This window comes from Ovis aries, chromosome 7 (genome assembly GCF_016772045.2).
Source record: "Ovis aries strain OAR_USU_Benz2616 breed Rambouillet chromosome 7, ARS-UI_Ramb_v3.0, whole genome shotgun sequence".
Classification (NCBI taxonomy): domain Eukaryota; kingdom Metazoa; phylum Chordata; class Mammalia; order Artiodactyla; family Bovidae; genus Ovis; species Ovis aries.
In genome coordinates this window covers 6,749,260-6,771,458 of record NC_056060.1, presented here as the reverse complement: position 1 = coordinate 6,771,458, position 22,199 = coordinate 6,749,260, and the positions used below count along the sequence as shown (strand labels likewise).

At 41.4% G+C, this 22,199-nt stretch overlaps 1 protein-coding gene across 3 annotated transcripts; it reads right to left on the bottom strand.

Moving 5' to 3' along the window:
• HMGCR (3-hydroxy-3-methylglutaryl-CoA reductase) lies at nucleotides 1-21,832 on the bottom strand. Of its 3 annotated transcripts, none has more exons than XM_042251985.2 (20): nucleotides 18,227-21,832; nucleotides 16,635-16,822; nucleotides 16,105-16,216; nucleotides 15,734-15,821; nucleotides 14,042-14,126; nucleotides 13,031-13,136; nucleotides 9,537-9,643; nucleotides 9,313-9,429; nucleotides 8,719-8,879; nucleotides 8,357-8,604; nucleotides 8,068-8,246; nucleotides 6,871-7,065; nucleotides 6,374-6,532; nucleotides 6,077-6,234; nucleotides 5,291-5,396; nucleotides 3,311-3,481; nucleotides 2,887-3,027; nucleotides 2,638-2,796; nucleotides 1,997-2,151; nucleotides 1-1,860 (listed from the first exon to the last, which is right to left on the bottom strand). In XM_042251985.2, the coding sequence occupies exons 1-20, from the start codon at nucleotides 18,246-18,248 to the stop codon at nucleotides 1,806-1,808; spliced, it is 2,712 nt and encodes a 903-aa protein (XP_042107919.1). In that variant the 5' UTR covers nucleotides 18,249-21,832; the 3' UTR covers nucleotides 1-1,805. The 3 variants fall into 3 exon arrangements, with proteins under 3 accessions (XP_042107919.1, XP_027827270.2, XP_004010241.1); XM_027971469.3 differs by having other exon boundaries at nucleotides 19,600-21,832; XM_004010192.6 differs by having other exon boundaries at nucleotides 21,753-21,832.
• Between the last annotated feature and the right edge of the window lie 367 nt (nucleotides 21,833-22,199).

Genomic DNA, 22,199 nt, shown 5'->3' with positions numbered 1-22,199 from the left:
TTAACTTCCTTGTCATAATTTACTGGAACTGGGGGGGGGGGTGGGGGAAGTATAACAAAATGTAGACAGTTTAGTAATTGTACAAAACATCAGTTTAGCAAGATGATATGGGTTACAGTCACCAAAATGAGGACCCAAAATATTTTTCACTGCCACTTCCATAAGAAATTCAGATAAATAAGAAGTCACTGGCTGAAAAGTCACAACAGAAACAACTTAAACTTTCACATAACAGCAGAAAATGTCAGTCTTCCCCAGCAATGAAGCAGACACCCCCACTCAGGCTCTCCATGCCGCCATGGCATGACTGGAATGGTTCTCAAAGTCCGTCTTCTGCACGAGCCTCCAGCTTTCCAAGACCAACACTTGAAGCATTTGATGTAATACAAAATAAGGAATTCTTTATTATTTATACAAAAGTTATACATTAAAAAAAAAATTAAGATTCGACAACTCTGCTGACCCCCTGAGGAAGCTTTTCTGGGTCCATCAAAGAGCCCTGTGTGAACCTTTCAGCCACCAACCTCCTGGCCACAGGACAAGGGACACTCCCTCCAAGGCCATTCACGCGGTGCCTTCATTGGCTCTCAAAGAGGACTCTCCCCTTCATTAGGCTCAACAAGCAAGCCAGGGTTTCCTGGACAACATTAAAGAATACTGTCTGCTCTGGCCCAAGCTTAGAGTATTTTACCAGAGTATCAGTTGATTTTTATTTATTTCTTGAACACTTTCAATAAACTCCTAGCACAAGAAACTTTATTACAACATATACAGATTTGGTACAGTTCTTTACAAAAAACTACCTAGATTTTTCAACTAAATAAATTTGTCTCTTAAGAAATTTAAGTTGTCTTCAAGAAATGGTACATTTTCTTCTAAACCTGTCCTTTTCCACCCTCTGAGTTCTGAGAGAGGTCACAGACTTGTATTTCATTGTTAAATAGTCACCTTTGTCTAAGCAATATTAAGAGCTCTTGTGTCTTTAATAAAGAGCACAAAACTCTGCTTCTTAAAAGCCTTATATACTGAAAGATATGTTATAATCAATCTAGACAAACATTTGTATTTAGACAAGAGTCGTCTCTGAACAAATAGCCTGCAGAAATAAATGCAGTGATTTGTTTTCTTGAAAGAGAACTGCTTAGCACTGCTTAGCACATTATTCTGTAACACGGGAATAAGAGTAATTCTTCCTTTGAAGAAAGCAGGTCCCTTTCTGAAGAATTATGTTGGCTATCCCCCAAAATCAAAATAGACCAGCACCAAATGAAGTATTAGTTTACAAAAAATAAACAGCTCTTATTTCTTAAAGATCTACAACCCAGACTTAATAAATTAACTATGAAATCAGGAGTCTTGTCAGCTACAATATAATTTAAAAATCCATTTTCAACCCAGGGTTGGGGCCAGGCGGGTGTGGACAGGAGGAGGGTTCAATCTCACACTGGTCTCCATGAGTTCCATGAAAAGAAAACAGTTGTTTTTTTTTTTTTTTTCCAGCTGTATTCTCCTTCAGAAGTGTGCTGTAGATTACCATCTGTGATGCTATAAACGCATAATATCCATGTCAAGATCTTGCCAGAGGACACAGCATGTAAAGCACATAAACTGTTTTCAGATCTGAGAACTCTGCATGGAAAGAAGAACCTCAATCATTCCGAAAGAGCCAGAAACCGGGCAGTCGTCTCACCGATCATGTCTATTCATTCTCAACACGACACTGCATTGAGTTTTTTAATTCACAGATTTTACGTTAGTCCTTTAGAACCCAACACCCGTTTTTTAGTTCTGAACGGTCGGGCTGTTCAAGCTGCCTTCTTAGTGCAAGTTCCTTGGAGGTCTTGCAAATTTATCTTTGACCTAGGCAGAAAAGGAGATATGCAAAATATCAGGAATGCAAAATGTGAAGCTTAGACTTGTTATCTGAAGGGTGGGTTTTTTATACTGCATATTTTAAGCACGGGGAAAATATATCAAACAGATCTGTCAGCCTTACCTGTTGTGAATCATGTGACTTCTGACCAGATGGCCTGCTGCCAGTGCTGCCATCAGAGACAGCTCCCCAGCCATCACCGTGCCGCACACGATTCGGGCAAGCTGCCGTGCGTTCTCCCCGGGGTTGTCTCTGCACGCTCCTTGGACACCTAGCATCTGCAGCCAGGGACAGACACAGCAGGACTCAACCTTCCTGTCACGGCAACAACTTCCTACTCAATCAACTAAAACGAGGGCAACTAGGTCACCAACTCCACGGACACGAGTTTGAGCAAGCTCCGGGAGATAGAGAAGGACAGGGAAGCCTGGCGTGCTGCAGTCTATGGGGCCGCAGAGTCAGACACGCCTGAGCAACGCAGCAACAGCAACAGCGTTAGAACAGAACCAGGCTCCACAGGACGTGCTGCTATGTTTTCAAAATCTGCCAGCCAGCGTCTGGTGGATACACTACAATGAACCTAACACCCGTGACCTGGCTAGCGGCGCACACACTCACACTGGGTTAGACCAGTGGGAAACGAATGGAAACACCGGCTAAAATGAGAGGGGAGTGATGCGCAGTATCAGGCAGCAACCCAGAGGGCCTCAACGAGTCAGAGCCGGGCTCGAGCCAACTGCAGGCGGTGCCCCCACGGGTCTCACCTGCAGGCAGGCCTGCTGAGGGAGCAAGTTGGTCCCCCCGCCCACGGTCCCTATTTCTATAGAAGGCATGGTGCAGCTGATATACAGGTCTTCATTCGTGGGACCGCTTGCTTCCATTAAAGTAATACAGTTCGAACTACCAACATTCTGTGCTGCATCCTGAAAAAAAAAAACCAGAAAGTAAAAATATAAAACTTCTCTTTCTTTAGAACAGCAAAAGACAAGAAAGGTGGAGGCTGGAGCCCTCACCTGTCCACAGGCAATGTAGATGGCAGTTACGATGTTTGCTGCGTGCGCGTTGTAGCCGCCGATGCTCCCAGCCATGGCAGAGCCCACCAGGTTTTTATTAATGTTGACCTCAATCATAGCCTCCGTTGTAGTCTTTAACACCTAGGACACAGAGTTGTGCACACTTTACGTCTTCCCCTGAAGATTAGGAATGGGTTACCAGACCTACTTTCAGTGCCGCCAGGAAACAAGGGAGTGTAGATGCGGCCTCGTGAGCCCTGACCTCAACAGAAAGCAGCAGTAAGGTCTGCTCTGTGAATGAAGTAGTCATCTTGAACATGAAACATTCGCCTATATGTTCAAGTTTACTTAGAATGTGACTATTTCTCTTCCCAATTCTGTAATCCAGTGAAAGAGTAACAGAATAAACTAGTCATCCACTCACTTCTCTGACAACCTTGGCCGGAATGACAGCTTCACAGACCACGGACTTCCCTCGTCCCTCTATCCAGTTGATGGCCGCAGGTTTCTTGTCTGTACAATAGTTACCACTAACTGCCAGAATCTGCATTTCGGGGAAATACTCCTGAAGTTTGGAAAGTGCTTTCTCTGTACCCTATTAGCCAAAGAAAGAAAATAACAACAAGAAAAACTACATTAAAACACACAAAATTCTTTTTTTGTATCTAATAATACTAACACTTCTAAATACAATAACTATAATAATAATCTTTTCCTAATTTTTTAAATATGAAAATGAAGTTCTTTGTAGTCATTGATGAATCGTATGATGAGGATATAATTAGGATATAATACTATATTCGTGTCACTGGGGAGTGAGGACCACAATCCATGACCAATGTGTCATAAATCCCCTCTTCTAGTTATTAAATTGTTATCTACAAGCCCAAGTTACCAAAGCCAGTAAAGAGAATTCAAACATTCAAATAAATCTTGTAAATGGAATGTCATTAGGATTTAGAGAGAATGTAACAAGCCTTCCAAGGACTTCTAATCAAGTTAGATCAATTAACTCACACTTCAAAAAACCCAATTTAAAAAAATTGGGAATTAAAAAGAATGGTTTTTTACCTGTGGTAAAATACACTTTACAGAATTTACCATCTTGACTATTTTCTAGTGCATAGTTCAGTATTGTTAAGAACCTTAGCATTGCTGTCAGCAATCTCCACAAACCAAGGGCATTAAACACCTCACACCTCCTCATTCCCTACACCCCCTGGCAACCACCTTCTTTCTGCTCCTACAGATTTAACTAACCGACCTAACTCTTCAGGGGGAATCACGTAGTACTTCCCTTTATGTGACCAGACTCTCTCACTTAGCACGTGAGCCTCAAGGCTCATGCACAGTTAGCATGTGGCATGCTTTCTTTCTGGGGCTTGCCTGGTGGCTCATATGGTAAAGCATCGGCCTGCAATGTGGGAGACCGGGTTTGACCGCTGGGTTGGGAACATCCCCTGCAGAAGGCAATGGCAACCCACTCCAGTACACTCAAGAGAATCCCATGGATGGAGGAGCTGGGCAGGCTACAGTCTGTGGGGTCGCAAAGAGTCGGACACGACTGAGCGACTTCACTTTCTTTTCTTTCTTTCTGCTTTCTTTTTGGGACTGAATACCATTCCACTGTATGTACATCCCACACTCTATTTGTGGGTGGACGTGTGGGCTTCTTTTAGCGACTGTGAACGCTACTATGAACGTGGCTACACCCACATCTTTTTGAGTCTCTGCTTCCAGTTCTTTTGGGTGTCTACCCAAAAGTGGAATTGCTGGATCAAAGTAATTCCATTTGTAATTTTTTCTTCAGGAACTGCTATTTACTGGAAATTTTTAAAGCATATGTATTTAGTCACTATACTCTCTTTCTGAATAGTCCTTATAACTAGGAAAGCATAATTAGCCTGACTAGTTGACTTTAAAATTTTACATTTCTATCTGATAAATAACAAATATTAGTAGAAAAAAGATGAGCTTCTTACAGTCTTCTTATAAGGAGATAATTAAAGGACCTACACACACATGAACCTGGCTTCTTAAACGTGTGTTTTGAAGTCTCTAGAAGAAGTCAGCTTTCAGGATTACAGGACAAAGTTCTGAAGCACTAATCCCCAGATTCCTCCCAGCCCTTCAGTGTAGACCCGGAACATGCTCAATGCTAACTCTAGATTAAATACCTCAAATATGAACAATACCAACCAACAAATGCCTGATTTATATAACATGACCTACATGTATCAATACTGACCTTTCAATAAAAATCTTTCAATCAATTAACTCCTTGAGTAAGTAGTATGTGCACAGGGTGAAAAATTCAAAACTATAGGAGGGCACAGAGTGAGTCTGCTCCCCTCTTCAGGGAGAATCACTCCAGCAAATTCTATCACAGCCCCTCCATGCTCACCTTTGAAATCATGTTCATCCCCATGGCATCACCTGACCTGGACTGAAAACGGATGTAAAGGTTGCGTCCGGCCACACTCATATGCAGTTTCTGTAGACGTGCAAACCTTTAAACAAAAGAAGCAAAGACTTTTTTTTAAGAAAATGGATGTTATCCTAAAGTCTAGCTTAGCTGGTTTATTTTATACTTCAGAGAAAACTCATGGAGACTACATATTAAAAGTATTTTCTTTAATTAAATATTCTATTAGAATACTGCTTCAGCTGTTATCTCATTCGTACATGTTGCGAGAAGGAAGGGATGGAGAAAGTCATTTCATGACCAATAAACTTTAAAAGCTTGAACTATACTGGGGTTATCATTTGTATTGACTATCCTTATCAATTTAATTTTCTGTAGTCAAAGTAAATCTACTACACCTAATTTATTTACCTCTATCCTGCTTGGAAAATCTTTTTCTCAGGCAATCCTGCCCAAGGGCAATTTTAGATCAAAACTGTTCTAGGGCAAAGTAATACCCTAATCAAAATGAGCCTTGTAAATCCAACATAACCTCTATGTAGATATTCACTGAAATCAATATTCTGCTCTGCCCAACCCACCCCACCCTACCCACTCCATCCCAACCAAGAACTAACATCTGAAAGCATGGATTTAAAATTGATGTTTCGTTACATCATCTTAAGAAGGCGATATGTTTACAGTTACATTTAGTCATCCTAGGTATGGCACTGGTTCTGAAATAAACGTGAATGCATACAAGCCCCTCCTCCTCCCCCCACACACCTGCTGGTGCTGTCGAATGCTTCCTTTATCACCGTGAACCCTTCAGGTGTCTCAAGCCAGGCTTTCACTTCTGCAGAGTCACAAGCACGGGGAAGACGCACCACTGGGCCACGAGTCATCCCATCTGCAAGGACTCGGCTGCTGGCACCTCCACCAAGCTATCCAGAGGGTGTGACAAGAGCAGACATTAATCCTGAAAAAAATCCTGCTTGTCCCAAAGGTCTCCGTGACTGTCCCCAAGTCTCATCTCACTGCCTAGAGAGCATCTTGAGAGGCAGATACACAAACGCCACTTACGCCTATTGCTCTGCAGCCTCTGTTAGTGCTGGCCACAAGACAGCCTTCTGTTGTTGCCATTGGAACCTGAAATTCTTTTCCATCCAAGCACAGAGGTCCTGCCACTCCAACAGGGATGGGCATATATCCAATAACATTCTCACAGCAAGCTCCCATCACCTAAAAGGTAAAGTCAGGCACCAAGTGAAAAGCTATACACCAAATACCCAGCCTCTGTCATTCCTTCCAACTTAATCCTTTAGAGTATTATTTTCAACCAGTTTTTTTATTTAAAAAGTCTTGAAAACACTAAACTCTTGAGTAATGACTGTAAATAACAGGGAAAGTATTTTTGAATTTTGATGACCTATACCATAAGTAGAATACACAATTACAGTAAAATGAATTCAAAAGGAAAATGGTTTATAAAACCATGAAAGTTTAAAAGACGACTCAAGAAGAAGACTGAAAGACTAAAGCTATAAAGCAAACCTGCTCGAAAACAGAAAATAACGTACCAAGGAGTAATTATAATCCCTGTAAGGCAGATACTGGAGAGACGAAGGCTCTGGAAGTTTTTTGGAAAGTAGCTGTCGGCGAATAGATACACCTCGTTCATGGGTTTCCATCAGAGTTTCCAGTTTATAAGCTGGGATATGCTTTGCATTGACCAACTGGATGATCTCAGCATCACTAAGGAATTTTGCACCTTTCTAAAGAAATGGAAGTAAAAAAATGGAAGGGGGTTGATAGAGGGAAATGAAAATAGACTTGAAGAATCATACTTCGTACTATTCATAATAAACAGAACGTGTTATACACACAGTGCTCTCTGCACAACTAAAATAAAAGTACTTTGAGAACCCAGAGGGATTTGAAGTTCTAAAGAAGGAGATGATTTGAATAGAAATGAGAACATCAAAATAAAAATTCTTTATAAAAATGTAAAGCTAAACAAAATGTTAAGCCAAAACACTAAATTTTGCAAGTCACATACATAGGGGGAAAAAATTTCACAATTAAGGTTCTGACACCCACCCTATAAGTTTTGTATGTAGCATGCAGTTGAGATACTGGTACACGTATTAATAAGAATGAGGGAAAGTGATAAAGAAACAAAATCTACTCTCACTCATATGCACATAAATTCGGAATGAATCAGGGTAAGCAGATAGGAATGGAACATAACAGTCATGCTAAACCCCTAAGTCAAACAGGGATTGTCAGCAGGACATCCTGTTCAAACATCAGAAAGAAAACAAGCCTCCTCAGGAGCATCAAGCTTGCTCTAAAAACTCAAAGAGCCCCTCAAGCCTCTCTTCTTTCTCTGAAATTCATCTCTGTGTCAGAGCGCTCCTAGGCCTTAACACACACACTACAGCAGCTGCTCCTCTGTTTATCACACAACAGCAGAAAGCGCACGGGGTCTTCAGTCAGTAAGGCCTGGACTCTTGATCCCAGCTTTAGCGTTTTCTGTGTTACTTTGGGACATACTTAATTAACCCTCCTAGAGCCAACATTTTCTCATCTGAAAAATGGAGAAAATTATACTATCTTACAAGGTTGCAGGAAATAAATAATGAGACCAGGACCTGTAAACCATGTAACACTGTGCTGAGAACTTACAGGTACTCAGAAGCTGTAACTGCCTTCCTTCCTTTAATAAAAAACTCCTTTTCTTAAGAAAGATACCAAGCCTGAGTCTAGTTCCTCACCTCTGCATTCTCAAGAATCTGCAGACATTCTTCATTAGGCCGAGGCTCCACGGGAAGTTCAATTTCAGGTTCCTGTGCCTCTAGTTCCAGTGAAGTATCGAGTAACGAGGAGTTACCCACCACAAATGTAGCTCTGTTTGAGGTGTCATTTTCTGCCAGTAAGGGTTTTATAACCTCAACTGTTCAAGAGATCAAAAGAAATCTCAGACACTGAATTTGTGCTTTAGAAAAGACTCAACTTCACAAATCAACATTGGAAGAATGGAAAATAAAGAGAATAAGAAATCACCTTTTCTTTCTTTGTTTTTCCTGGCCTCCTCCTCCATTGCATGGAATTTCTGGTCATTTCTGACCAGTACAGGGTCACGCCTACAACAATCGTCTGTGACTTTCTTTTGGGACACTACAGGAGATGTGATAGGATTTTTTAACGAGAGTGTAGATTCTGTCTCTGCTTGTTCAAAGAAGATATACTTGACAGCCAGAAGGAGAGCTAAACTTAGGGTAATAACTTGTTCAATATCCATGCTGATCATTCTAAATAAAAGAAAGCAAATTAAAATGTTATTACTCAGAAATAAAAAAAAGGCATAACCTAAGCTGTCAGAAGCACAGAGTGCTATGATTCAAAGTGGGGCTCAGGGGACTTACTTAGAGAGATAAAACTGCCAGAGGGAAACACTTGGTTCAATTCTCTTGGACACATTTTCATCCAGTCCTAAAGAAACCTTAGAATTGTCTGCTGTGCTGTTTTGAGGAGAAGGATCAGCGATCCAGCGACTGTGAGCGTGAACAAGAACCAAGCCTAGAGACTGAAATAAAAGTTTAAAAATCATGTACCCTCTACATATCAATGGAGCCTAAACTCACATTTTGCAAGTGGATAACTGAACACTGTCTTCCTCCCATGCCCTCCCTCACCAGGCAAAGAAAGCCCCAGGCTTGCTATGTGACTGAGCAAAGGGACAACCCCAGTGAAAGGCTGAGAACATTCCCCCAAAAGAACAGAGTTGCAAAGAAAGAGAAAGTGGAAGGATTTGAAAAATCTATTTAGGGCAGAGAGAAGACCAGAGATCTCATAAGGAATGAGGAAAAAGATAAGGGGGGGGGAGGGGGAGGAAGAGGAATATCAGCGAAAGAGCCAAAAATTGTAGAAAAACAAGAAGGGGAAAAAAAAAACAACTAAAAAGCAGGATATGATATTGGAACCAAAGATAATGAAAGGAAAAGAAATTATGTAATTACCATAATCATCTTAACCCTCTGAGTAACAGGATTTGGCTTATTTTCTTCTTCTTCTAAGACTCGGGCAAAATGGCTGAGCTGCCAGATTGGACGGCCCTCGCGGCTTTCCCGAGAAAGCTACAAAGGAAGTCAGCATTCCGTTAGAAGGTGCCGACTGTCTTCAGGTGAACTAACGTAACGAGAACTCTTCCTCTACTGGCGCCCTAAGTAGGAACAGCTCTTACCTCTAGAACCAAGGACACGCAAGCTGGGAAGAAAGTCATGAACACAAAGTAGTTGGCGAGAACCGACATGCAGCCGAAGCAGCACATGATCTCGAGCTGACGCACCCCTGGTTAGAGAGAACGAGAAGCGTGAGCTGGGGGTGCGCAGGGCGCGCGTCCGAGGCTGCCTGCATCACAGGGCTCTTCCCATAGGGAGACAAATACGTGACAGTGCTGGCACACTAGGCTCTTTGCCATCTACTGGAAAAGGAAGCCAGGAGCTCAGAAGTGCTGTGAAGCCCGAGTGCAAGAGGGACGGCTCCCTTGAAGGCAGAGACCCTGCCTCCGCCCACATCCCCAAAGTCACAGTGCCAGGCACGGCACTGCTTAATGCCACCCGATCACCCCCTTGTATCTAACGGCAGTACTCTGTTTTGAGACGGGACAGATATCAGGGACAGAACTCTAATGGGGCAAATGCCTTCCACCCAGTTATCCCACTAGTCCAACCCCATTCATCACCACAGAAGCAATTCACCTGCGGGCCAAGGACTTTGTAAAACACACTGCCTGTTCTATCATTCTTGATATAGTATCATAGTAAGTATTTTATGTGCACTACTCAACTGTCATTTCAATATAACCTCTGTGGTATCTTTTGACGGTCTTAAAATTTCAGTTCATTTCATTGCCCTTTTTGAAAAATGATGTAACACAGAAAGGGAACCCAACATCCAAAATTAACAAACGTTTCAGGTGTCATTTGGAAATCTTCTCAAATAGAAGGGAACAGAGCTAGGAAAAGATTAGATTATCAAATCCTACTCTCTCGCTTTACAAATAAACTTGAATATAAAACATATTTCTGACATTATTCATATTAAAAATAAAAATGTTTTGAAAGCATAAAAATTGATTCCCTTCTCCCATAAAAACTGCTAACTAGAGTAATACAAAACTTAAAAAATTTCAACATTGGATTTTATTTTCTGAATTGTATTAGATCACTGGACTAAATGAAAGAAAAAAGCATATACTGTATTTCCTAAAAATTCTATAGGTATTACTAAGGCAGAAATTCAAGAGAATGCAAAATTACAATGTCAAAAGCATTATGAACAACTGCATTTAAATAGTAGCCAAACAGAACCTTTTCAAACTGGAGTCTATCAAAACCATACTTGACCAGCACTCTAGGCCCCTCTGCCTCTGCACAGCAGTGGCTACACCGCTGCCTCGGGCTCTCCAGGCACTCTTCCTCACTCTGGCCCAGGGGCACGGTTTCTTTGTGCCACTTTGTTGCTACAAGGGGACAGCACTATATACTTCCAAGAAGTAAAGAGTTTTTTCTTTTTTACTGGGTTTCCCAAGCATTACTTCCTTGTTAATAAGTATTAGATCTGTCCTTTTATTCTACTCTAAGCCAAATCACTAATTTTCCCATTTCTGTATGGCTGTAAATGCCTCCTTGCTGGCTTTTCCAGCATCAAATTGAATCACTTCCTTCATGCATGTGCCTTATCCTGACCAAAGTCATCGTCCTATTTCCCTTATCAGTTTCCACTGCTTTCCACGTTCCCAGATAATCCTCTCATCTTCTTACATACTGTTCTTGAATAAAAGTACAGAGTTATATTTTCACCTGGTCAAAAATGCTTTCTTGACTGTGGTGGCAGTTACATGACTACATCTGTGTCACAATTTAAAACTGTACCCCAAAAAAGTAAATTTTAAGAAATACACACTTTAAAATTTTTTAAAAATATTCTTTGCTGAATAAGTTTTGAGTAAGTTTTGAATGATAGATTAAATAACTGAATAAATAATAAATTTACCCTCAGAAAGTTAGAAGAAACATTATATATACTTATACACAACCCAGTGAACAGATCTCAACTAACAATGGCAACCGACTACTCTCTTAACGGCTGACTTACTTCTGAAAGAATAAAATCCCTAAGTGAGGGCACCAAGGCACCAGGAAGTACACTAGAAGAGCAGTCAGCCCAGTGTGGCCCTCATGAGAAGGCCATGAAGTCTAGTCTCAATGGTTAGGAAGCCTTGACGACAGCACGATATATGCTTTCCGGCACATTTCCACGAGGTCGTAATTTCTGTCCTATATAATGGGGTCCTATGTTTGATGTTTAACATCTAGTTCTCTACTATCCAGTTAAGGATGAATAAACAAATGTTTTAGGGTCAATGCTGGCTCAATGCTAAGATGTACTGCATACTGATTAAATCTTCCTAACCACTCTGTCAGGCGGACCCAACTCAGATCTGTCCAACTCCCAACTTCTGCATTGTCTCCTACATGACAGTTAAAACAGAAGGAACCGATTCATTAAAGTCAGTCCAAACGACATCAGGGGCTAGAAGATGGCTTTCTAAATGAGCCTAGAGTACAATCTTGGTTAAACACCAGACAAAAACATCTTACAGTCATCAAAAGAGTGGAGCACCAGAAAAGATGATGAGATAATAAGAATGAAAATAAATCAGTAACCCGCTCGGTTTTCACTAAAGCAGACAGACAAAAGGTCAGATCAGATATACCTACATATTCATACAATTAAAATTTTTAAAATTTTTGTAATGTCAGACTTTTAAAGTCAGACTTTAACACAATATAATGTGTTCGCCGGGAGAAATATCAATAACCTCAGATATGCAGATGACACCACCTTTATGGCAGAAAGTGAAGAGGAACTAAAAAGCCTTTTGATAAGAGTGAAAGAGGAGAGTGAAAAAGTTGGCTTAAAGCTCAACATTCAGAAAACGAAGATCATGGCAGCTGGTCCCATCATTTCATGGGAAATAGATGGGGAAACAGTGGAAACAGTGGCAGACTTTATTTTTGGGGGGCTCCAAAATCACTGCAGATGGTGACTGCAGCCATGAAATTAAAAGACACTTACTCCTTGGAAGAAAAGTTATGACCAACCTAGACAGCATATTGAAAAGCAGAGACATTACTTTGCTGACTAAGGTCCGTCTAGTCACAGCTATGGTTTTTCCAGTGGTCATGTATGGATGTGAGAGTTGGACTGTGAAGAAGGCTGAGCGCCAAAGAATTGATGCATTTGAACTGTGTTGGAGAAGACTCTTGAGAGTCCCTTGGACTGCAAGGAGATCCAACCAGTCCATTCTGAAGGAGATCAACCCTGGGATTTCTTTGGAGGGACTGATGATGAGGCTGAAACTCCAGTACTTTGGCCACCTGATGCGAAGAGTTGAGTCATTGGAAAAGACTCTGATGCTGGGAGGGATTGGGGGCAGGAGGAGAAAGGGACGACAGAGGATGAGATGGCTGGATGGCATCACGGACTCAACGGACATGAGTCTAAGTGAACTCCGGGAGTTGGTGATGGACAGGGAGGCCTGGTGTGCTGCCATTCATGGGGTCACAAAGAGTCAGACACGACTGAGCGACTGAACTGAACTGAACTGAATGTGTTCCTCTCTCTCTTCTACCAATTAATTTTAAAGTATATTAAAAATTGTTTACAAACCTGACATGGTACCAACTCCAATCACAAGACATTCTACAAGAGCATCCAGCGTGAAGGTGGGACCTAAAATTGCCATCCCACGAGCAATGTTCTCCCTTACTTCATCCTAAAACAGACAAACATAGCAAATGAGGAGAAGGTGGGAAATAATTTTAAGAACTTTTAGAGCCTCCCAGGGCTTTTACTAACTCGAATTTACTATATTAAAAATAAAATACACAATATGATAAGACTAACAGGCATTCCAGATATAAAGGATACTAATAATATAAAGGTCTAAAAAAAGAATATGTACACTGCTCTGCGTTCCCCACCCACTGACTGAGTTATTTCTTAGGAAGATTCCTTTGAGGTAGTATATGAGCCCTGCCATGGAAATCCCACATAAATTCCTACATCATTTTATATTTTGGCTACCACTCACTGACACAAGTTCTTAAGTTCCAAATTTTTTGAGATCATGTTAGTATTATGAAACTTAAATATGCTTGTCAAAATGCTCAAATGATCATAAATAAATATTCATCAAATACATGCTCAGGGCAGAAGTACATGATATTTTATACTCAGTATTACTAAAAATGTTACATTCTTTAAAGTGACTAATGAACACCAAGATGAAACGTTTGATGAAATAATGCTAGTGTTAATTCAAGGGGTTTAGAAATCAATCTACCCTGAGATTCTTCCCTTAGATCCTGTCTGTTTGCTAATGCGTTTCCATAGGTAGATACTGTAATTTATCCAAAAGACATAATACCTTATGTTCTGAAACCTTCAAAAACGAAAATGGAGAAAATTCCAAATTTTAGGAGCTGTGGAATTACAATTGAGTTGGCAGAAAAATGGTACAGTTCCTAGGGTACCTAAGAAGACCAGTCTTAAGACTGGACAAAATTATATGCAATTCCTGAATCATGGACTAAGAAGAAGCTCTATTAATCTTTCCTATCAATGTAAACAACCTGAGAGAAAAGAATACCACCTACATTCATGTCTTATCAGTAATACCTGTGAGTTAGAACTGAGGGCGAACTTGGCTAGCGCACTTGCTCTGGAAAGGTCGACCAGCAGCAGGAAAAAGGGCAAAGCTTCACTGGGGGGAAGAAAACAACATGATCAGGTATATTTAGCAAAAGAAAAATATCACTAAAAATCCCTTCCTAAAACAAACCTTTGCCCTGGAGTACCTTTTACAGACCAAGAGGTATACCCTATATTCCTCTGACAACTTCCAAGCTAAATGTATTAGCCAAACTATTTAAGAAGATTTGTAATGTTTAAAAATGTAAATACACTTACAAAGAAACACCTTTGGATAATTTTAGAGCAAAATAGCATCATTAGTAAAAGAAAAAAAATGCATCCTTGTGAATTAGTATGGGGGAAAACTGGAATACAGGTATCCCCCACTTTTCAAAAGCTCATTTTATGCCACTTCACTTTTAAGAAAGACTTACATAGTACTCATTTTTGCTAACCAAAAGAAATCCAAAGAGGGTTTTCACTCTTACAAAAAAAGGTGAAAAGTGAAAACAGCATGCAGCGCTTGTTTTGAGGGAGCCGTTGCAAAGGCCGTGGGCACCTGGAGCAGAGTGGCACTGCCCAGGGACTGTGCTCAGCATCTCAGCACCAAGCGGCCGCGGCTCTGAAGCGCACCTGCGCTGCATCTCGGCGCACTGCGTGCATCCAGAGCTTCCCCATGGCTCAGTGGCAAAGAATGCACCTGCTCCGCAGGAGACCTGGGTTCAGTCCCTGGGTGGGGAAGGTCCCCTGGCGGAAGAAATGGCCACCCATCCCAGTGTTTTGGCCTGGGAATTCCCATGGTCAGAAGAGCCTGGAGGGCTACAGTCCGCAGGGTCACAGAGAGTGGAGCATGACTGAGTTCAGAGACGCACACGGTGTGCATCCGCCAGGAAGAGCTGTGCCAAGGCAACCGCTTCTCCACTTACAAAAGGCTTCATGGGAGAGCTGCATTTTCAGGCATTAGGGAAAGCTCCTATGCTGTATGTGATCCTTTTCTCATTAATTAAAATACTATCTATGGAAGGATAACTTTTCTGGAGAGTTAAGTTGGCAGTAATGACCCTTAAAAGCCCCAAAGACCTACAGTGGCTACTGTTTCACTCCTACAGATGTATCCCAAGAAACTAAGAACAAAAATTTGCTACCAAGACATTTATCACAGTATTGTTATTAATGGAAGAAATTATATAACCTAAAAAATCCAACTCAGAGGATTAAGTACATAAACTACAATATATTCATATAGGAAAATACTAGACAGCTAGCTGTTAAGGACATGCAAAGGTGTTTATAACTTTTCATAAGCATAAAAGTTATAAAGCAGTATATAGAGTAGGATCTCAGAAGTTTTCTTTAAGCATAAAAAAAATGAGGAACGGGGAGGGGGGTTCATGTTTGGGATCGCATGTACACCCGTGGTGGATTCATGTCAGTGTATGGCAAAACCAATACAGTATTGCAAAGAAAAATAAAGTAAAAATAAAAATTAAAAAAAAAATGAGGAACGAAACACAGCAAAACATTAACAGGTATTAGCGAACTGATTTCGTGAAAAATTTCCCCCTCTTTTCCGTAAACTTTTGCTGATTTAAATATTACAATGCTTTGTAACATGGAGTAGAAAAGTTCTTAACAATATATTTTGGAAGAAAGTATATTGATGCTGTAAATACTTACTTCAAACCTGTCAATTCTTTATCTAAGAAATGAATGACAACTGTACTGAATACGAAACTGGAGAAAATGGTGAAGAGCCCAGCAATACCTATAAAGACAAAATTGAACACACTGAAAAAATCTCGTCCTCATTACACACATAACAACACATAGTCCTGCAATATTCTGAAGGCAATATTATTTTCTCCAGATTATTAAGGTCTCAAAGAGCAGAATGTCTAACTTGAATGAAAAGAAATCAAACTACGAAATACACGCAGCACACGCTAAGCAACACACACATTTCCACCCATGTGATTTAAACAGGCAAATTTCCACAGGAAATAAAAGAGTTGATCAGACACAAAAAGGTTCATATACAAAATTATTACCCAAAATATATTTTGATCCAAGTTGGCGTAAATTCTGGAACTGGAAGTAAATATACAATATTGCTATGCATCGTGTTATTGTCAGAATTATGATGTCGCTGCTCAAAACATCCTATCGGGAGAGAGAGAAAAGTCCAGATCAAAAGTAAGAATTTTTATTTTGTATGGCGTCATTAGTTTATGTATCATCATGAAAATGCAGGCACAAGTAAAATAAAACATTAAAATGCAAATAAAATATTAACTCCCAATTTTTAAACATCCAATGTTTAAGCCAATAATTTTTTACTGTTAAGTCACTTAGGAAAGCTAGATTTCTCAGGTCAAGTCAATTACACTCATTTGTATACCAAAAGCAGAAGCAAAGTATCTGTATAAGTAAATACAAGTAAATTTAAGTAAATGAAAATTTGAGGTAAGTTATGAATACTGAAATAAAAATTTTACTCGTAAGTTCTTTTGATTATATGGTCTCTAAAAGGAGAAATTTACAATGTAATTGAGTCAACAATCAGATTAATCTCACAAACCTCTTCAAACTTCGGACACTCGTAATTCCAGCCACAGATCTTACTGTTGCCAGTAAACATGTTCATGGACATCATGCAGATGGTCAGGGTCACCGTCCCCACTATGACTTCCCAGGGATGGGAGGCCACAAAGAGGCCGTGCATTCGGAAAAGTCTGGACAACATTGTAGCTACAGAATCCTTGGATCCTGGAAGGAACACCAAGTATGAACACTTAATATACAGTTCACTGTATTTTTAGGAAAACGTTTTAAACCCTGCTTTGAAAACCCTGCTTCTGTATGCTGTGTCTTGTACCTTGAGCATAATACTATTTGATAGCGTTCCTTGTAATTCCAGGAAATAATTACAAAATCCAAATGACAGGACTCATTACTCTTTTATTCGCAACACTTAAATCCTCTATTATCCATTAGCAAACAGCTAAAAAGCAGCTATTTCTTACCACTTGTATGAATTTGAGCATTAAAGATTAAACCAAATAAATATCTCAGCTTCTGATTATTATCTAAGCCAAGGAGGAAAGCAGTAAAGTAGAAAATGAAGGTCAGAAACAACGACTCACATTCATTTTCTGATTACCTTGACACAAAATGGGTATAAGCACTGTCCTCACTCTCTACATTCTAGTTACGCAAAAGGTAAACACCAAACCATCTTCTCCGTCAGTGTCCTCCTACAAATCACCATCTTAGTTTATAAAGCTCAAGGGCAGGAGTCCATTAGACCTTTCCATTCCGTATAACACATGGCATAATGTCACTGTCACTAGCAAAATGATGTTTATTAACCTTCCTAATGTTGCTGTCACTAGAGGTCTTTTCCCAGACTTTAACAGTTAATAAAAATGCTGGACCAGTACAAGAATAAGGGGCTGGCTGGCCAAAGCAGACATATGTGGCTTTCAAAATTTTCCAACAGAACTTGGGTTATTTTGATCTAGTGACTACCATAACTAAGCTTCTCCATGTTTGTTGATTGCTGCTGCTGCTAAGTCACGTCAATTGTGTCCGACTCTGTCCGACCCCATGGACGGAAGCCCAACAGGCTCCTCTGTCCCTGGGATTCTCCAGTCAAGAACACTGGAGGGGGTTGCCATTTCCTCCTCCAATGCATGAAAGTGAAAAGTGAAAGCGAAGTTGCTCAGTCGTGTCTGACTCTTAGCGACCCCATGGACTCAGTCCACGGGATTTCCCAGGCAAGAGTACTAGAGTGGGGTGCCACTGCCTTCTCCTGTTTGTTGACTAAATAATAATAATTTTGATATTCTGATTTTTTAAAAATCTAATATAGTTATTGATCTCTAATATAGGAACTTGAGAGCCTTCTTACACCAAAATTAATGCTTATGATAAAGCATATTAACCACCCATTAAAATCAATTAAAATTAAGATTAAATTTTAGGCCCACTGACGGACAATCAAGATTTCAAATGAATCTTTCATTTAGGGTAATTAAGCAAGTGATTCGTTTATGGAAGAAGAAAATAAAAAAGCATCAAATTACGGAAAATAAAGGATTAATCTATTTAAAGGATTAGGGAAAAGAAAATTAGAGACACGTAGGGACCAGAGCGATGACTAAGCATCACCTCTCACTGCATCACTCAGCATGCTCTATTCTTTACACTTCAGCCACAGCAGACCACCAAACAGATGCCTGGTTTCCAAACTGCAGGTCATAATCCCTTCATTGGATCAATGGGATCATGAAAACAAGTTTTTGAGTCAGAACATTTTAAAATAAAAGAAGAAAATAGCTGTGGGTTAGACATGTGGTATGGGTGGTATTATTTCCTGAAACACTATGTTTCATGCTGTTATAGACACGAGTGTATGTCCTGGCGTCCGACGTAACATGTATCCCTTAATGTGGGTCTCCATTTTAAACGGCTGGCAGGCACTGAGAAGCGAACACGCGGCGTGCCTCTGCCTGCGTCTCTTCAGGTGCTTCAGCCTTCCTCCCTGAGTTCTGTTCCTCACTGCATTCTCCAGTGCCTTGCACTCATCTATCCTAACAGCACCTGCTCAAGAAACACCTGCTACTTTAAAATAAACTCTTAAGCTACAGTAGCGTGCATGTTACTGACACATCTTGAACCTGACCTAAAGACTGACTTTTTTAAAGGGCCCTAGGGTATGGATGGAGAAGGAAACGGCACCCCACTCCAGTGTTCTTGCCTGAAGAATCCCAGGGATGGGGGAGCCTGGTGGGCTGCCATCTGTGGGGTCGCACAGAGTCGGACACGACTGAAGCGACTTAGCAGCAGCAGCAGGGTATGGATATAATTCCCCTCTCTTCAAGGGCCCCAGTTCTCTGCATTCAGAGAACATATTAAGGAGGAGGGGCGGGTGGGGAAGAAAAGTTATATTTTCTATACTATCCTGGAAAATGAACGATAACAAAAATATCTTTTGTTAAACTAGCAAGGACTTGAAGTGCTGGAGAATATTAATCGTATCTTAGATTTGAACTCTACTTCATTTCAACTAAAAACCTAATAAGGGCCTAGATTTTCATGCTGGCCTTCTATCACATAACTTCCTTATTTTTAAAAACAAAAACCAAAACCCTGTAAAGTAGTCTAATAGCATCAATGTTACAGAAGATGAATTAATGGAAAATACATTTCAAAATTAGGTCAAAAATTTTAATTCTCCCCAAGCCTTCTCAACTTGAGTATTCCCTTATCAAGCCAATATATTTTTCACTATCAAAAAGTGAATTCAGCAGAACTAAAATCTGAGCTGCTAGCAAGAAGGCACCCCAATTTGATCACAAATAGGTTGAGCATTATTAATCCATAATTATATATTAGGATCATTATGTTTTCCCTCAAAAGCTTTATGGTAACATTGTCAATTCTGGGACATTTCTTTCCTAGGTGTAAAGTCATCTTTGCAACATTCAGGTAAAGACTGACACAGAATCCCATGAACCATTCCCAAACACAGAGAATCTCACCTATTTGGAAACACAAAATGAGTAGCCAAATGTACAAAGGTGTTTCAAAAGTCACCATAATTGCATGCACATCTCATTTCCCACTAGCAACCTCCCTACATCCCTGTGATTATGCAAAGCATTTAAATGTCATGGAATCCAATCCTCCAACTTCATCAGCAGTTGCAAATGGCACTAGCAGTCAACAGGGATGGCTCATGCAAATTCAAAGTGTTTAGGCCATGCTGCAATAAAAATAAATTATAGTTTAAAAAAATCAAGTTTGGCAATGTGTGCCTTGCCCATACAGACAGAAGTATGCTGCAAACATTTCATAGATTACTCAAAAGAATGGATAAATTAAACTGAATCCCAAACTCTAATCCAATGCGCTACAAAACCCACCTACTGTGGCAAACTGCAGAAAAGGATGCTTTGGCATCCTACTCTAACTCTTTCTCCCACTCTGTGCTCTTTCTATGCTATATATTCCAGTATTTGATTATATACTGTCTTACACTGTTCTTAAATTAATTGCCGTGTATGTTTTGTCTCTTTGAGGGCAGGAACCATGTCTTGTACTGAGTCATTTTTAATTCCAGCAGGATTAGCATTCTGCTGCTCAACCCAGTATCTTAGGGGGGACAAAAATTCTTGCACTGGAATAAGGAAACCTGGATTCTACACTCAATTCTATGGCATGATGCCTCTTCGTAAATCACATATCTTTTTATTCACTTATAAAGCTAGAGTTCCAAAGTTCTTGAACAAAGGCAAGTATTAAGTGAACCATATGAAACTGCTTTTTTTTGTATGGGGACTAATGATCAAATTTCAAATATCAACAATTTCATATGGTCAACCTAAACAGCTACTGATACAGATGTGGCTACCTATTCATAATCTAGATCATACAAGAATAAAGAGAACATGAAACATGAGCACACACACTTCATCTTGACATGTTCATGCCACACACACGAAGTTTTCCCATGTTAATGATTTAATCTTTGCATATTTTTTAGCCTTCAAATTACTAACTCTCAGTGTCTTTACTGCCAAGTTTGATCACAAATTGCAAAGACACTACCAACCAAGAAGGCCCTCAAAATCCAGCCCATCCCTAAAGCACATTCTGAGTCTTTGCTAGATCACCTCTAAATCATAAACTGTTTCTCGCTGCATGAAGAGAAAAATCAATCCACAAGCAAACAACAACAAAAACACATTCTCTACATTGTGTGATGCTGAGAAGGCAAGTCTTCAAGCCCTGAACAATTTCAAACGACCATTTAAGATGGAGTACATCAACTTCCTCCCACCGTAAAAACTGACTGTTCTATTTGTGAATCTCCAAGGTACGTTTCTCCTAGCCAAAATACCAAAACCAAATAATTCCGTAAAAACTACAGGATCTGGACTAAAGGACATCAGTAATCAACACCAAGAAGACGCCTCTCGCAAAAAGAAGAATCGTTCAAGTCTGGGCAAGTCTCTACCCTGGGCTCTCGCATCCTCTCAACTCGTTTCTCCAAGAAATAACCGGATGTATCTATGCAGATCCACAGCTCTGAGCGAGTCAGCAGCATTTACGGAGATCTCCTCCGTCACTTTACAGAAAGGTGCTGACGAAGAGCAGCGCCAAGGCGTGAACCCAGTAAGAACAGCAATCATGGGCGTGAACCACGGACCCTTATAGACTTTCTCGCGTCCTTTCCTCGACCTGCGGGCCGGTCTGCCTCACAGCCCCCCAGCATTTATCGAATCAAGGGGACCCCGAGGTCACCCCGCCTGGCACCCTTGTCGACCCCACGATCACGACTGCGCGGCCAGCACCGCCGGCTTCGGACAGGGCCAGGGAACGCGGCGACGCCCCGCCGGTCCATCGACAGCGACCACAGCCCCGAAGAGGAAGGCCCCCTGTCCGCCCCTTAGGCCTAGCCTGTCCCGCGGCTCCCCGGCATAGATTCGGGCCGCCGCTCGGCCAGCTGCGCCTCAAGGACGTCTCCTCGCAGTCCCCACCGGACCGAGGCGCCACCCCGGGCAAAGCCTCCCGCTCAGCTCCCCTCCGATCCGCAGGCGGTGCCAGCTGCCCCTTCCCGGCAGGGTCGGGCGGAGCCCGAGAACCTCCACCTACACGACCCCAACCCTCTCCCTCCCACCGCCCTCCTCACCTCCGGATCTCACTAGAGGCCACAGTTCCCGGGAGCCGGCGCTCCGCCCGTCTCCAGTCAACGGAGACGCGGAGCGGAAGGAACTTTCGCTCTACGCACGCTCTGGACCGGACGACCCCGCGACCAATAAGGAAGGATCGTCCGATCGTCTAGCCAATCATCTGGGGCTGGCTCGGCCTGACGGGCCTACGTCACGAACGGTCGCCTTAACAACCGCCCACAGCTCTCGCTGGTGCTGAGAACCTGCACCGCACCATCTCTCACCATGGCTCCGCCAACCAATAGCGAGTCGAATCCCCGCACTGGGGCCTGCCTATTGGTCATAGAGCCGTGGAGGCGCACGCTTGGAAGCTGCCTAGGCGAAGATGATAGGGGATCTGGCGGGTGGAGTGTCCTCCAGTCCAGGATCTGACCTGGGGTCATTCTGGCTGGGAGAGTACTATGGGG